At 45.6% G+C, this 14922-nt stretch overlaps 1 protein-coding gene and 1 long non-coding RNA gene across 2 annotated transcripts in view; one reads left to right on the forward strand and one right to left on the reverse strand.

Annotated features, from left to right (window-relative positions):
* Positions 1 to 746: 746 nt before the first annotated feature.
* LOC128076869 (uncharacterized) lies at positions 747 to 2318 on the forward strand. The gene is made up of 3 exons (XR_008204709.1): positions 747 to 934; positions 1333 to 1525; positions 1826 to 2318. It is a non-coding gene; the product is annotated as an uncharacterized LOC128076869 (long non-coding RNA).
* Positions 2319 to 5055: 2737 nt separating this feature from the next.
* Positions 5056 to 14922, reverse strand: part of ABCA12 (ATP binding cassette subfamily A member 12) — a 103320-nt gene continuing 93453 nt past the window's right edge. The window contains exons 47-56 of the mRNA XM_052675057.1: positions 13782 to 14050; positions 12948 to 13158; positions 11564 to 11673; positions 10864 to 11008; positions 10587 to 10721; positions 8595 to 8698; positions 8242 to 8334; positions 7701 to 7806; positions 7057 to 7194; positions 5056 to 5818 (exon numbers count right to left, since the gene is read on the reverse strand). Coding sequence (XP_052531017.1) covers positions 5699 to 5818; positions 7057 to 7194; positions 7701 to 7806; positions 8242 to 8334; positions 8595 to 8698; positions 10587 to 10721; positions 10864 to 11008; positions 11564 to 11673; positions 12948 to 13158; positions 13782 to 14050 — 1431 coding nt within the window. The 3' untranslated portion in view covers positions 5056 to 5698. The remainder of the gene's footprint in view (positions 5819 to 7056; positions 7195 to 7700; positions 7807 to 8241; positions 8335 to 8594; positions 8699 to 10586; positions 10722 to 10863; positions 11009 to 11563; positions 11674 to 12947; positions 13159 to 13781; positions 14051 to 14922) is intronic.

Here is a 14922-nt window from a genome sequence, read left to right on the forward strand (position 1 = left end):
TGAAGACACGTGAAACACCTGCTTCTGGGCACCTATCAGTATGGTGCAGGATAGCATGATTTGGTGCAATTTGACATGATTTTGCATTGAAATGAGATCCGTGAGGTTTTAACACACACCAACCCTCAGGCTGGTGCACAGCTGACAAAGAAGAGACTCCCTCAGCTTTGTGTGCTTGTTGACAGGATTTTAGAGAGGAATTATTAGGGAACAAGATGAGGTCCTGCAGCCCATTGCAATCCAGGGCAGCCTGACTACGGACTTAGACAGGTTTGCAGCTAAGGCTCTGAGCCTGCACTGCTGGCTCTCAGCTGGGTCTGCCTGCCTGCTGCTGTTACGCTCAAGAATGAGGGTGAAAAGGCATTCTGGATTCCCATACTTCATGCAGAGATGTCAGAGAGAGCTGAGAGGCACACACAGTTATTCTCATGTTTCTAGCATCTCTTAAGATTTGGTTTGAAAATATATGCTTTTTTTTAAAAAAAAAAAAACACTTTTCTCAACAAAGTGAACTCAGATGCTTCAGCCTCCAGGTTCCTGGAAGCAGGGAACATTCAGTACACGCAATAGGGAAACCCCTCTGCCCTGAGGAGGGTGAAAATCTGTTCTCTTTTGAATCACTTGTACCTAAATTGCTTTCCAGCTATCACGTGTTAGAGAAAATTGCTATTAAAATGCTGAAAATGTGTTGTTTTTCCTTTGCCTTGCTCATGTGGCTAGCAGAGGATAGATGAGGCAATCCCAGCTCAAGTGAGGGATCTGCTGCAGCTTGCCAACTCCCACTGCAGCCTCCCAGCAAAGAGGGCCTCCTTGGGAAGCACCAGGCTGGTGCCTGCTGTGGTTCCTGGAGCATCTTGGCAACAAAGCACAGCCTCCCACTGCCCGGTCCTGCTGGCTAAGGAGAAATTTCTCTGTCAGGAGCAACATCTGCAAGGTGAGCAACTCTACAAAGATATTATTTTCTTGAATTGGAGAACAGCCTTTAATAAGGTGCTAGGAGGAGGCTCTGTTTAACTAAATCTCAAGCTGGGTATCCCTAGACCTGCCTGCTCTGGTTCCTGGTTTCTCCATGCTTTTAAACAACAAGCACTGGTTTGTACTGAAGCACCACCAGTCACTGCTGCCTAGAAATCTTCAGCAGTCCTCATGGATATGGGTCACCAGGCAGACAGCAGCTCTGTGCTCAAGGTCCTCTCTGCGTAGGTCGATGAAACGCCACGGGTGTAATTAAAGATGCTCTGCTAATTGGATGTGCAGCCCTGAGGGATCTGCTTTAATTGGATTTCAGTCTGCTTGGTATCGTTTTAACTTCAGTACATGGCTGTTTTGCAGAGGAATAAGCCACCAGGTGTGGATATGGAGGAGGTGTGCCATCCTGCACTGCACACACCTCTGTTTTTACACTCTGGCTGTGAAACCACCACTGCACAATAAAGCCCAGGGCTTTGTGAACCCCCCCCTTCAGCTGGCAACTAGGACAGAGACAGTGGAGGGGCTGGGAGTTCACCTTGACCTGCTAATGGAGGTAAAATCCTCAATTATTACCTTGTCTTCCCTTTGATTTTTTCTTGTGTGTGTTACCATAAATCCTCCCTCATGCCCTCAGGGTGCACTCCTTTGTTTCTTTCTTGGAGTCTGAGAAGAGCTCATGTCTTTCTAAAAGATGTTTCCTCTCTATAAAAATGCTTGTTTGGGCAACAAAGCCACTGCTTGGTATTCAGGAGCCTGTGTTAAATTGGAGGTTGGGGTGGATGATCAGATTGTTGCTTTGGGCCTTAAAAGCTGGGGGAGCACCACCACGGATTTCTCTTATTTCTCAACACAGAACCTTCAGGATTGCTCTTCCTGGTGATGACCCATTTCCAGAACCAAGGATAATGGAGAGGCATCAGGCTTCAAGTTTTGCTCCATGGGCAGCAAGCATCAGCCACAGCTTTTCTTCACCCTGGGCTGCGTGTGGCCACTGCCCATCCTTCCATTCGGCCACATGCTGGCTTTCAAATGCCACAGGATTGCACTGTGACTGGTCATTCTCCTAAGAACAATAGCCCTTCGGGGTGACCCAGGGCCTCCTGTGGCTCCCCCCACATCACAGAGATCTGGGGGGCTCATTTTGGATGATGTGGCCCCCGAGGAGGCCGTCCCCAGCACTGCAGGGCTGCTCATCCTCCCTCATTGCCAGCACTGCGTATGCAAGCTGCGTGAGGAGCAAAGCCAACAGTAAGTTAGTGTTGGCCGTGGCCCATACTAATGTTGTTCTTACTATTTCAGTGCCATCTTCCTTATTTCCTCCCTCTCCCTGAACAACTAAATTAATTAGAGTGATTTTTTTTTTATTTAAATACTGTCGTGGAATAATAATTCTGGCAAATTCGTTTCTGTCATTCCCCACTGCTTCTTTTCTCTGTTGCGCTCCCTTCTAATATGCTGTAGATATTTTGTTATAGCTATGCAAGATCACAGCTGTTGTCTGCAAAAAAGAGGGAGTAAAATCATGCTATGTGCTGTTGCCATCTAAAAATCATTTTTCTTCTTTCACCAACTCACATACACTGAAAAAAAAACCCTATTCCACTATGAAGTGCAGGAGCTTACATTTTTCTTGGCTTGTAAAAACCCCCAAATCCTTTACAGCCTCTTCAATGAAGCAGCAGCAATGTAAGAAAGCTGAGGCACAGAGGACAGGCCGGGGTCCCATCCTGTGCTTTGCTGGTTTCTGGAGCGACGTTGACCCGGACATCTTCATTTGACATATAAACATGCTTGTTGTCCCAATGCAGGGACAAAACCACTACTGTGGTTCTCACGAAAGGATGAAGAAGTTCCATCAGACCCTCAATATTTACTGTAGTGATCAGGGCTGAGAGAACCGTTGTTTGATTTGGCCCCACAGAACAGCTTTCCTTTTGGCTGCTTTTGGTGGCCACTTGCATTGAGGAAGAAGCCAAGGAAGGATCAGGCTTGAGAAGTGCCATGCTCTCAGCAGCTGTGCAAAGCTGGGACAGAGATTTGAGTCAGTGTCTGTTAGTCCACATCTCCAATTACAAAACTGATTTGAATCCATCTCACAATCCACACAACCAATTATGAAGGCTCTCCTTGACTCCCCGGCCCTGGGACTTGTTTAGTGTTGTACTGTGCACACCTTGTTGCTAATATTTTAAAGCATTCTTAAATGAAGCTCAGCTGAAGCCCATCAGTTCCAATTAACACACACAGGCCTTGTGATCACACTGTCAGGGTGTTACTGCTCCCCACTGCCTCCAACAAAGGTTACTAGAGTGGCTGAAGCGAGATTGCATTAAACAAGTGAGATGAAAAGCTTGCTTTCCCCCTGGCTGCAGCATTCATCTCTCACTCACGGAGAGGTGATGTGTAGCAGTATGCAGAGCGCTCCTCTGTTCCTTCCAGGGACACCGGGGTCAATGTTTTCAGTGATCTTAAGCTCCCTGCTCAGACCAAGAGAGACAACCGGGCTCGCTGGCTGCCTGGCTTTATTGAAAATGTCATTTTCTGAGTGGTAGCTCTGTGTTTCTGTGCTGCAACCTGAACGAGCCCTCCTTGGGGAGACCAAGGGGCGATGGGAAACCCAGAGCTGGCTTTCAGAGGTAGGATGTTATTAGCTTCCACATTTCTTGTCCTGGAGCCAAGCCTGGAGCATGTCCTACCTTAAAAAAGGACAGGTTGAATCTACAAGGCTCAGAGGGGAGTTTGTAATATAGCAAAAAATGGTAATTCAGGCCCTGGTGATGCTTCCTGCAGCCTACTTGCCAGATGCTTCAACCCCCTGAGCAGTTGTAACTACTTCTCCGCAGGTTTCAATTAAATTCCCTTAAGTACCTAAACTTTTGCTTGTTTGGACCAGTATCTGCAGACCTGATTGCAATAGCAGATGTTTTATTTTTACCTGCAAGTGAAACTGGAGAGCGTATATCATGGCTGTGACACATTTCACATGAAGCAGATGTTTCTATTAATGCCAGAATTGGGTGGAAATCCAAAGGATGCTTTTTGCTTTTTTTTTTTGGGGGGGGGAAATTCTGTTTCACCCAATTAAACTGCAAACTTGCTGAAGTATTCCAATGAACCACTTCCTTTTTTTTTTCTTTTTTCTGTTTTTTTTTCTTTTTTCTCCTCTTTTTTTTTCATTAGCAGGCTGTAAAGGGACAAAAGAATAGCTTTGTATCAGACTCCCTCAATTAAATGTAAAGTACATCTGGACAGAGCCTGAAGATCCATCTTTCACTGGCAGTTGCAAAGCCATCGACATAATAAAATAATACTCTGATTGGTATTACAAGGCTGCATTTAAATCATTGGCATTCATGCTCTGCGTCCGTTGCAGGGAGCGCAAGCCCTCCATTAGAGAGAAGCTTAATTTTATACTGTGATCTGTGTAAGATATGCAATGAAAATGAGAGGGGGAAAAAAGCTTTTTCAGAGCTGGAGACGTAATAATAGGAGGCACAATGAATGTCTGGGCAGCATTTGCAGTTACTTATAAACTGCAGGTGTCAAATGCATTCTGGAAAGAAGCTGAATTCCAAGTTTTAATTACAGCCAGCAGGTTGAGGCATAATTCAAGGCTCGATAATACCTTCAATTCATAGGAAAACTCCTCCTGCTATCAGCAAGAAGTTTACACCGAGATGAAGGAGAAAGCGTGACCTCCTCGCAGTAGCTGAACTCTCAACTTCTGCATCCCACTGTAAAATCCTGAACAGCCTTGGTGCTTACGGCGCCTGTTCCTTGTGCGATTATCTCAGCAAGCCTTCGCATCACACGAGAGCTGAACTGCTAACGCTCCTCTTGTGATCGGGATGAGAAAGATGTGGCATTGCGGCTTCCTTCTACTGTTCCCCTTGGCTCAAATGTAACAAGTACAGCTGTTTCACACTGTTTGCCACCGTGGAGAAGCCCTGAGCACCAGCCAAAAGGAGAAACGGGCTGCTTTGGTGGAGCGGTCTTCCAAGGGGTAACAAGAGCTGCCTGGGAGCTGAGGGCCTATTCTGCGTGTCATGGAGGGCTGGAATAAACCGAAATCAGTGGAAGCGCTGACTTTCAAAATAGTTATATTTGTACTGACATCACCCACACATACAGAAGAGCTTTATGTCATCACCAAAGATGGCCCCACCAACGGCATACGCAACTCAGTACACAACACCTACACCTTCACAACACCCCTGTGAGGCGGGGCAGCGCCCTGAGCCCTATTTCACAGGTGGGGAGCCTCCCAACTGAGCAACAGAAAGTCTGTTGCACAGCAAGAAGGAGAGCGTGGGCTTTCAGAGGGCAGCCACAGGGCTGCTGCTTTGTCAAACACCCTGCACTGCCAGCAGCTCCTTTGCTCCATCAAGGCCATTTCTCCTGTAAGCAAATGGCCATAGCCAGCAGGAGCAGGTGATGACAACTAAATCCTTACAGGTATAAAATTCATCTTACAGCTAGAACTGGGGAGAAAAAAAAAGACAACCTGTGAAAAGATCAATCTGGCTTGTAACCAAATGCCAGCCTTAAGTGCCTACCGCATTCCTAGTAACAAAATAAGTGCGTATCAAAAAAGTACTTTAAGTAGTCGTGACTTTTTATGCCTACCATCCTAGAGTCACAGAAAACAAGAAGAAACTGGAAGAACCCCGAGAGAGGTCAGGAGGCTTTTTCCCCAGCTCCTGTGATGCCTTGTGGTAGTGCCCTTTCAGTAGATGGAGCTTATGGTGCTAGCTTGGCTACAGGTGTCAGAGCTGTCCGATGTCACATCAGGACCAGCATCCGTGCCATCAGGATCTGCTTGATCTTTAGCAAAGTCGATGAAAACCTGTAAGTTTAAAGGATGACATTCAGTATGTGACAGTGCAAAGAGCTGATGGTGTGAATGAATAAGAACAGAGGAATGGCTGTACATTTGGCTGAGCCTGGAGAGCGTGCTCAGGAGCAGATTCGCACTGCATTTGAGAACTGCAAATGTTGTGGGGTTCTTCTGGCTTAACGTAAGTCAGTGGATGCATACTCCTGTACTGCTGAATAGACACCTGGGAATCCAAAGGTAGATGTCCCTGCAGAACCTAATTGTCCTGCAGCTCATGTTTCAAAATACTAGTGAGATAATACCCCCGTGTGGTAGTTCATTTTGATTACAGTGTAAGACATCTATATTATTACTTTATAAACCTATCTGTCTATATATAATTGACATCTATGCAGGCGCAGCTGCATATTATATAGGTAGGTATATATAATCACACATAACAGTCTGTTTGAACAGTATCTAATGAATACATAAAATATTCTTACTGAAGCACTACAGTCACATTTGCATACACAAAATCCGTGCCGTCCTCTCACAAAACATGACTTGGGGCTTCCTGCTGTTTGTCAGCTGGTTTCTCTCACTACCACTGCCCTCATTAAACAATACTGAGGATATCCCTTGTCCCCCATATCTGCTCAACAATTCATAGTATTACAGGGCTTGTTTTCTAACTCCTGTCTCTGGGGCAGACCTTACAGATCAGATACTGATGCTCAACAGACTGCTCTCTTCTGGATAAATCCTTATGAATCCCTTCATCTGAAGCATTTTCTACAAGGTTCAGATGCCAGTGGGAATGTTGTTCCAAGGGACAATGATAGGAACATGCCATGAAAGCTAAGTTTGGAGTAATGCTCCATGAACTTACAATCCCAATACAGCACAGGAAAGAACAAAATCAAGCAAATTTCCCTGATTGTCAGGAAAAATCTGTCTCCAGGATGCCTAGCATTGAGCTGTGGGATGATTCATAATCCTGCCCTTCATCTTCATCCTTGAGACTGCCGAAATCAGCACCGACAAGGAAGAACAGATCTTTTATGTGACAGGCAGCACTCTGTGTGTTTTCCCAGTGCCAGCATGGCTATCTGGAGGCAATAGTACTGATAAAGTATCCCCAGGAGGAATATGGATGGAAATCCCTTTAAAATGGAGTCTATTGTGTGCAGCAGTCCATTATGTGCAACCATCAGTCTGCTCACTCCCCTGTTAACAGTTCAAAATGGATGGCCGCACATCCTTACCTCCTCTAGCGTCGTCTGACTCACTGAGAAGTGCCTGATTTTGAAGGTTTCTTTGCTGGCTTCCAGGAGATCAAATATATTTGCTACCCCTCCTGCTGAGACTGGAACATGGTACTCCACCATGTTGAAATGACGATCCTGCAGAAACAACAACGATGGGGTAGAGTTAGGAGGCTGCCTGTGAAGAGCAAGCTGCCTCACTGGCTGTCTGGCTGAAGATGAAAGCACAAAGGAGCTAAACCAGGGGAGAATTTAAAAGACAGAGCATGCCTTCTGTCCTCTGGTTCCTAAAGGTGAAAATATTACTGTTTGCAGTTGATCAGTGACCATCTAATTACTAATATGAAGTGCATCTGCATACAGTCCAGGCTTCAGTGGAACCATTCAGAGGTGCAGAGGGTCACCAAACAGCTGCCTTACAAGATTGCTGCAGTTGTTTGGCTGAGGTTATTTAAGGCATCAAGGAACTTGGATAATCCAACCCTTGGGCAATGCTGCTGATAGCTGTAACAAGTGCATGTGCATGAATTTCTTACATTTTAAGAGCATGGATCTATATGTACAGCAAGTTACAAGACGTCTATTTTGCAAGATACTCCTGGTTAATGTGGAAGGACTCCCTTGAATGCAATTGTCCTGCTTACCTTCAGGCACGTATTTGGGAAGTGTGACTTCATGAACTCTGTCAGTGTCTCTGTGCCAACTGTGCTGCTATTTAAGTGCATCTTCACAGTGAATCCTCTTCCAAACCTAAGAGATAAGGAAAACCACAATTAACACAGTAAGAAAGAGAAACAGATAAAGAAAATCCCTTGAGAGTGCTGCACAGCCTCTTCAGGGAAATCTAATGCAGGCAGAGTGCAGCTTGAATGGGGTCAGGGTTGTTAACCTGGAGTGAAACTCAATAAGGAACTGGGCTGTTGTGATAACTAACAAAATCAAAGCTCAACCCTAACATTTTCAACAGTGAATTACTTTGGAAAACACATCTCTTGGAAAAAAGGCTGTGAGAGAGCAAAAAGCATATTAGTTAAATGAATTTCAGTGGTACAGTAAAGAACATAAAACAGAAAACTCTTTATTTTGATGCCTTGTTAACAAAGGTCTCATGTCCTGAGCCCTCTGAGCTGTGTTAGTAACTCCAAATGCCAATCAGTAGAAGTGGAGTGAGAACATTTTACAGACCTGCTCTTGATATGCTGCAAAGAGCCAATGCACTGAAAACTCCCATTCACCATAATTGCCAGCCTGGTACAGAGGGCTTCGCATTCTTCCATGCTGAAAAACCAACAGAGAAACTCTAATAAGTCATTGAGAAGGCATACAGAAAGCAATTATTTTGGTGATCAGAGAACAACACTGCATCTTCCTCAGGGTAGAGTGGGTCTATGTGGGCGTCCCCATCCAACCCTAACCCCACAGAGCTGTCACGGCCCAGTGCCCTGAAATTCTCTCAGGATCAGCAAGGATTTGAAGGATGGACCTCTTCATATCTCTTGAAGACCCTGAAACTGAGAAGGAAGCCAAACCAGCCCTACCTGTGAGATGTGAGTATCACGGAGCATTTGTTCTGCACTTCCTCACTGATGATTTTCCAAAGGTGGCGTTTAGCATTTGGATCCATGCCGGAGCTGGGTTCATCCTATTGGGAAAGACAAGGAAACTCCCAACCTCCTCTGGATTCCTTACAAGAACCGAGTGGCTCTGATAACACCACCTAAGATCAACCCTGCTGTGCATTTTGTATCCTGGTGCTTTCCATTTCCACACACACCAGAAGTAGAGTCTCAAACAAGAAGCAACCAACAAGCATTTGATTCCCAGGCGAACCTGCATTCTGCTTCTCTCATATCCTGACAAAGCAAGTGTTCCACTTCTCCACTGATAAAGAAAATGAGCCAGAGATCAAAGACAATATATTGCCTTCTACTTTGTGCATTGCTGATGAAATTGTTAGCTGATTTCTGATGGCCAGATTGTTATTGTTAAGGGTATTGTACTATATGAGGCAGAAACAAACAGCTTGGGTTCGTGCAGCAGTCAACAGAGAGAAAATTTCCCCACCTTCTCTTTTTATTCAGATTTTGCATATCACAAAAGTTATCAAATGGCTGGTCTGATCACTTCTGGCCACAGAACAGCTGGGCAAGATACAAGAGCAAGGAAGGCTTATGTTCACTAAGCCTCCTATTTAACACTGCTCTTAGAGCACTGAACATATTTAGAAACATTGAATGCAATCATAGAATTCTTAAGAGTAAGAAGGGACCTTTGAAGTTCATTTAGCCCAGCAACCCTGCAGTGAACAGGGACACCTACAGCTCCACCAGGTGCTCAGAGCCCCATCCAGCCTGACCTCAAGTGTCTCCAGGGATGGAGCATCCACCACCTCTCTGGGCAACCTGTGCCAGTGCCTCACTGCCCTCACTGTAAAAGACTTCTTCCTTATACCCAACCTAAATTTCCCCTCTTTGAGTTGGAAACCATTTCCCCTTTTCCTATCAAAGCAGACTCTCTAAAGAGTCTGTCCTCTTCTTTCCTGTAGCCCCCATTTAGACACTGACAGGACGCTCCTCAGAGGCCTTCTCTTGCCATGACTCAGGTACAAAACCTTGCTGTTTTTTGATTTGTTGAACCTCATGAGCTTCATCTAGGCCCACTGCTCAACCTCTGGATGGCATTCCATCCCTTGGGTGTGTCAACTGCACCCCACAGTTCTCCATATTTAAAATACAGCAAGTGGAAAAACTCAAATGAAAGTATACTTTAGCAATGGAATATCTCATGGAAGAACTTAAAAGTTCAAAGGGAAAGAAAAATGGGGAAGCCAGATCTAGAAAAAAAAAGGATTATGTTCTAATATTGAAAGTTGCTCCTTTGGTCTCCTATTGCAGCCTTGGCTGCTAATTCTTTTTGCAAGACTATGCAGGAGCACTAAAAAAATTTATCCAAAGCACTAAATCAAGAAAGAGCTGGGAACAAGGAAAATTTAACTGGCAAACAGAAGATCTACTTTTGACCTCTGAAAGATTCTAACACAGAAAATGGTATTCACTGCTCTTTATGATCTCAGGGAAAATGTAACACAGAATCATAGAATGGCCTGGGTTGCAAAGGAGCACAGTGCTCATCTGGTTCCAACCCCCTGCTGTGTGCAGGTCACCAACCAGCAGACCAGGCTGCACAGAGCCACATCCAGCCTGGCCTTGAATGCCTGCTGGGATGGAGCATCCACAGCCTCCTTGGGCAACCTGTTCCAGTGCCTCACCACCTTCTGAGGGAAAAACTTCTTCCTAAGAGGAAGAGCTGAGAAGAGGGGGACGATCACCTCCTTCTACCTGCTGGAAAATCAGATCTGTATGCTGGAATCTAAGCTTTCCTTTGATGTACATGCTGTCAGGCTACTTTATTCAGTATGAACACTTGGGGAGTGTCCTGCAGCCTGTGTCTAGAAAGACCGTTCAAGTGTTCCCCTGGAGGGACACTGGAGACCTGCTCAGCTTTCACCCATCAAGGCCCCCATTTCTCACCAGCAGCAGAATAGATGGATTCCCAATGAGAGCCAGAGCAGTTGACAGTTTTCTGTTGGTGCCATAACTGCACATAGAGGTGACTCTGTCTTTGTAGGCCATCAGATTCAGCCTGTGGAGAAGCTGAAGCACGATCTAGGGGTGGAAGAGTACTGATTTCACAAGAGAGTCCAGGAATTAATTACCAGTATACATATACATTGATGGCCTGGTTAAATCAATGTAAAGGCTCCTGACAACGAGAAAATGCTTCAAGTCAGGCCGTGGTGTTACTTACTCCTTTGATTTCTCTCTCTGGGATGCCATGGAGTCTAGCATAGTAATACATGTGCTCTTCCACTGTCAGCAAGTCATCTAAGGCATCTTCTTGAGGACAGTAGCCAAAGAGAGACCAGTGTGCCTCGGTAATGTCATTCAAGGACCTTTGTAAGGAATTAAGCGAGTCATTTCAAACAGACCAAATTGCCAATGCGCTCTGGAATCTCCTGCTTCCTACCCCCTCCCCAAGCCTTGAAGGAAAATGCTAAGAATTTGCAGATCTTCAATGTTTAGGCCCTCAGCTCTGCAAAGAACTGTATTTGTGAACCACATTGTCTAGTATGCTATTCTCCAATTTCCATCAGCCTTTCAGGCAGCACAGCTGCCACCAAGCCTATTCCTGTTAAAGAATGCTTGGAGATGAGTCCTCGTCTCCAGAAGAGGGAGATCTGTGGATTTGTGTCTGATCCCATTTGTAGCGAATGAAGTGAAAGAAACACCACTGAGTACAGCAAAGGTATGACAGCAAATGCAAACCCTAATGAAGACACTGTGCCATCTTCAAAGGGTTACATTCCCTGTCTTATTTACTTTTGCTGTTTTGAACGTTCGAATTTGTTTCAAACTTTCATATTTCCTTTTCTTTGCCATCCAGCCTTATAAACCATTCCTGGGCTGGTTAGCTTATGTGCCTTCCCCTGAAATCACATCTTGCATACCCAGAATGATCCTGGACCCGCAACCTTCCGCTGGATGCTCCGATATCTCCTGTCAGCATCTTAAAGATGGTTGTCTTCCCAGCTCCATTCACACCAAGCAAGCCAAAGCACTGGGTTATGAGACAGAAAGGTAGAAATGCAACCATGCTTGTATTTATAGTGCAAAAACACTGCACCGAGATGAGTGCTCAGTGCAGCTTGTCACTTCTTTTCTCTGGCCTCTTGAGCAAGATAAATTGCAAGAGCAGCAGAGATACTTGGAGCATACAAACATTATCATGGAGGTTTTTTATGGTACAATATACCGCAGCGTATATTAGGACCGTTTGTTTAATATGGTGAAGAATCAAGGACGTGTCTCTAATGGAGTCATTTCTTTTACTGTGAGGTGCATTCTCACAGTGAGCTCGCCTGACAGGCCAAATCCCGCTCATCTCATTTGTGCCAGCCTCCCATTGACAGGAACAGAGCTATTCATAGGAATGAGGTGAGTGAGGTTTGTTCTGTCATTGGTAAAACCTTAACGTGACACAAGATTTTCGTCAAATAATCTCACTAATGCACTACATTAATAAGATTAAGAACTGGCTCCCCGTAGTGCAGTTCAGTATCTCATGCTAAAATCCATATTTTATTGCTAGGGCCGAAGATACACAACGGTGTGTCACGTAAGCAATCACCACTGTGCTGATAATTACTATTATTTTGATATCATTAACACAGATCAGCTGCTTTGAAAATCCTTGTGCGCTGGGACCTTACCAGAGGCAGAGCATCCATCCAGGGTTCAGCCCCCACCTCAGGTCTGTGCACGAACAGTAGCTGTGCACAGGGCCATGGCCTCTGGTGACAGATGGGGAATGGCACCCCAAGCCCCATCAGTGTTGGGATGACTTTTGCCAGGAGTCAGAAGCCTCACTGCCAATTGTGGTTTGGAGAAATCGTCTGCCAAAAAGTTCAGTGACCACACTGCTCACATGTGGCTGCTGTCCTCCTGCCCAGCTCTGTAAGTCTTTTCATATACCCTGTGGCTCAGTGATACTCAGGAGTACTTCCAAGCCTTCCCACTATTCAGTTTCACGGCCTGACATGGGATCTGGTCTCCACAGGCCCTATAAACTTTCCTCTGGGTCTCAGAGATGCTCCATGTGCTCCCATCTTTTCTCCTATGTGAGTGATCAAAATCCACCAGCAACCTTTATTTGCTACTGCAGCCCCAAGAATTAATATATATAAAAAGTGCAAGGTGAAGGAAGGAAGAAGCCAGAGTGGAACAAACCATTCCAGCCACGCTGGGACAGTGGCAACAACCGGGGAGAAGATGCTGGTGGGACTCTGGACCTGCCCCAGTGTCTCTCCCCATAGCTTTAATCAACTTGCTTACCTCTCCAGCAGGAATCCCCAGGCTGATGTTTTTCACAGCCACAATGCGTTTGTGAGGAAGGTGGTAGATCTTTGTGAGGTTCTGAAGCAGTACCACATCAAAGTCAGCTTTGCCAGACTCTACTCGGACCCTCTCTGCCTGAACATCCCCATCTTCTTCAGTCACAGACAGCAGAAGTGGGGCTTTGCCATGCACTCTGTCAAACAGGAACCTAAGGGGAGGAAATAGGGTTATTATGGCATTATCGTTTAGCAGTCACAGACAGCAGTAGGTCTGTATGTTTGGGGTACTGAGGAGCCTTCTTGTGAGATCCCAAGGTGTGCAAACATACACAGGCTTGCAGTTTCTATTCTCTTTTCCTACTTAATCTTTTCAGGGAATTCAAGAAAACCCAGTGTTCCCTTTATGCCTAATTTTTCCTCTTATTCAGCAAACATTCTGAGCTGGAGCAGGCTCTGCCTTGTGAATACACTCACAGAGCCAGGGACAGAATCTTGCTTCCCAAAGGAGAAAAGAAGAGGCTCTCAATGAGCTGATTCCTCTCACCAGCCAGCTGAACACCAGTCCACCAAAGCCAGAGGCCTGAAACAGGGACAACAGCCTGAGCCAGCAAGGACTAACAAGGGACTCTGGTAACACACACATAATTAGCAGACATCCTCATTACTGGAAGGTGCCAGCATTGCTGCCAGAGGAAAATTCTTTTGTGTTTGCAGAATGTCTGGGAAATACATGGGCTTCACAGTGGACAGTGATGGTGTGTGACTACCCAGAAAGAACACAGTGAGTGATGGCTCGGCCCATTCTCATCGAGGTACTCCAGGTGTTACTTACTCCAGTGTGCTGTTCCAGACCTTCTGAACCATCCCATCGTGAACTGTCAGACGAATGGCAAAAAACACGGTGCCCTGGATAAACATGGCAAGCAGCTTGGACGTGGTCTTGTCCAGTTCAAAGGTTTTGTCAGGGTAGTCCACACCGTAGGCTTTCAAGAAGCCCAGCAGTGCCTGATCCTGCGACAGTTCGATCAAGCCGTAGCCAAAGCAAAATTGTGGGAACAGAAGGAAGGCGTGCCTTAAGTTTTCAGCTAGATCACGCAAGCCCTGGGGAAAAAAGAAAAAAAAAGCAACACCACAAGAGCAGAGTCACTGTTTTTATTCATGGAATAAATTCATAGGTTTCACTATGGAACTGAAGTGTAACAATTACATTGGGATTTGCTTGTGTCTCAGAGCAGAGATAAATTGAGAGCAAAGAGCTCTAGAGACAGCTCATTTCGCAGATACAAGGTCAGAAAAGTCAAGAGGCAACTCGGAGGCTGTGATCACCCATAGTAAGTAGCATCCAGCTCCTGTTGCAGGAGCCTAGAGCATGCAGCAGCCAGAAACCCACTCATGAGCCAGAGCTGAGTCCTGCAGCTGCCCAAATCAGCATCACTGCATCAACCCACTGCAGAGGACTGCCTGCTCTCCAGCTCTGCTCCTCTGGAGCGCTGTCCTAACCATTTTTCTCAGACAAACATCCCCATAAAACTCAAGATCTGGCTCTCATAGACATAAAGGCTTTTCCAGTTAATTTGTGGCAAAGCAGCCGAGTGCAGTCTCCCAGCTATGTGCTCTTACATCTCCAGCAGAAGAAAGGACTAGCGCACACAGCAAAGTGGAAAGGCTGCACATTTGTATGGGGACAGACTGACTCCCTGCCTCTGGGGCACAGAGGGATAAATGCAGATCATATTCTTACATCCCTAAAATCTAGGGGGCTGCTTAGCTACACAGCAAAATCCAACACAGCTCTTGTTTTACAAAGCAAGTGCCCTTTCTTTAAAAAACAACAACAATAATTAAGTGTAAGGTGTGCACTTTGCATTTTATTCCACTGATTCCCAGGGATGTCTCTATTTGAGACAAGGCTTGACATCTGGGAATCATCACGGTCTCAGGGTTGTTTTTTATCCTTGCAGGGAGAAGGTGAT

Source organism: Tympanuchus pallidicinctus, unplaced genomic scaffold (assembly GCF_026119805.1).
Source record: "Tympanuchus pallidicinctus isolate F22 unplaced genomic scaffold, pur_lepc_1.0 scaffold15, whole genome shotgun sequence".
NCBI classification, from domain to species: Eukaryota; Metazoa; Chordata; class Aves; order Galliformes; family Phasianidae; genus Tympanuchus; species Tympanuchus pallidicinctus.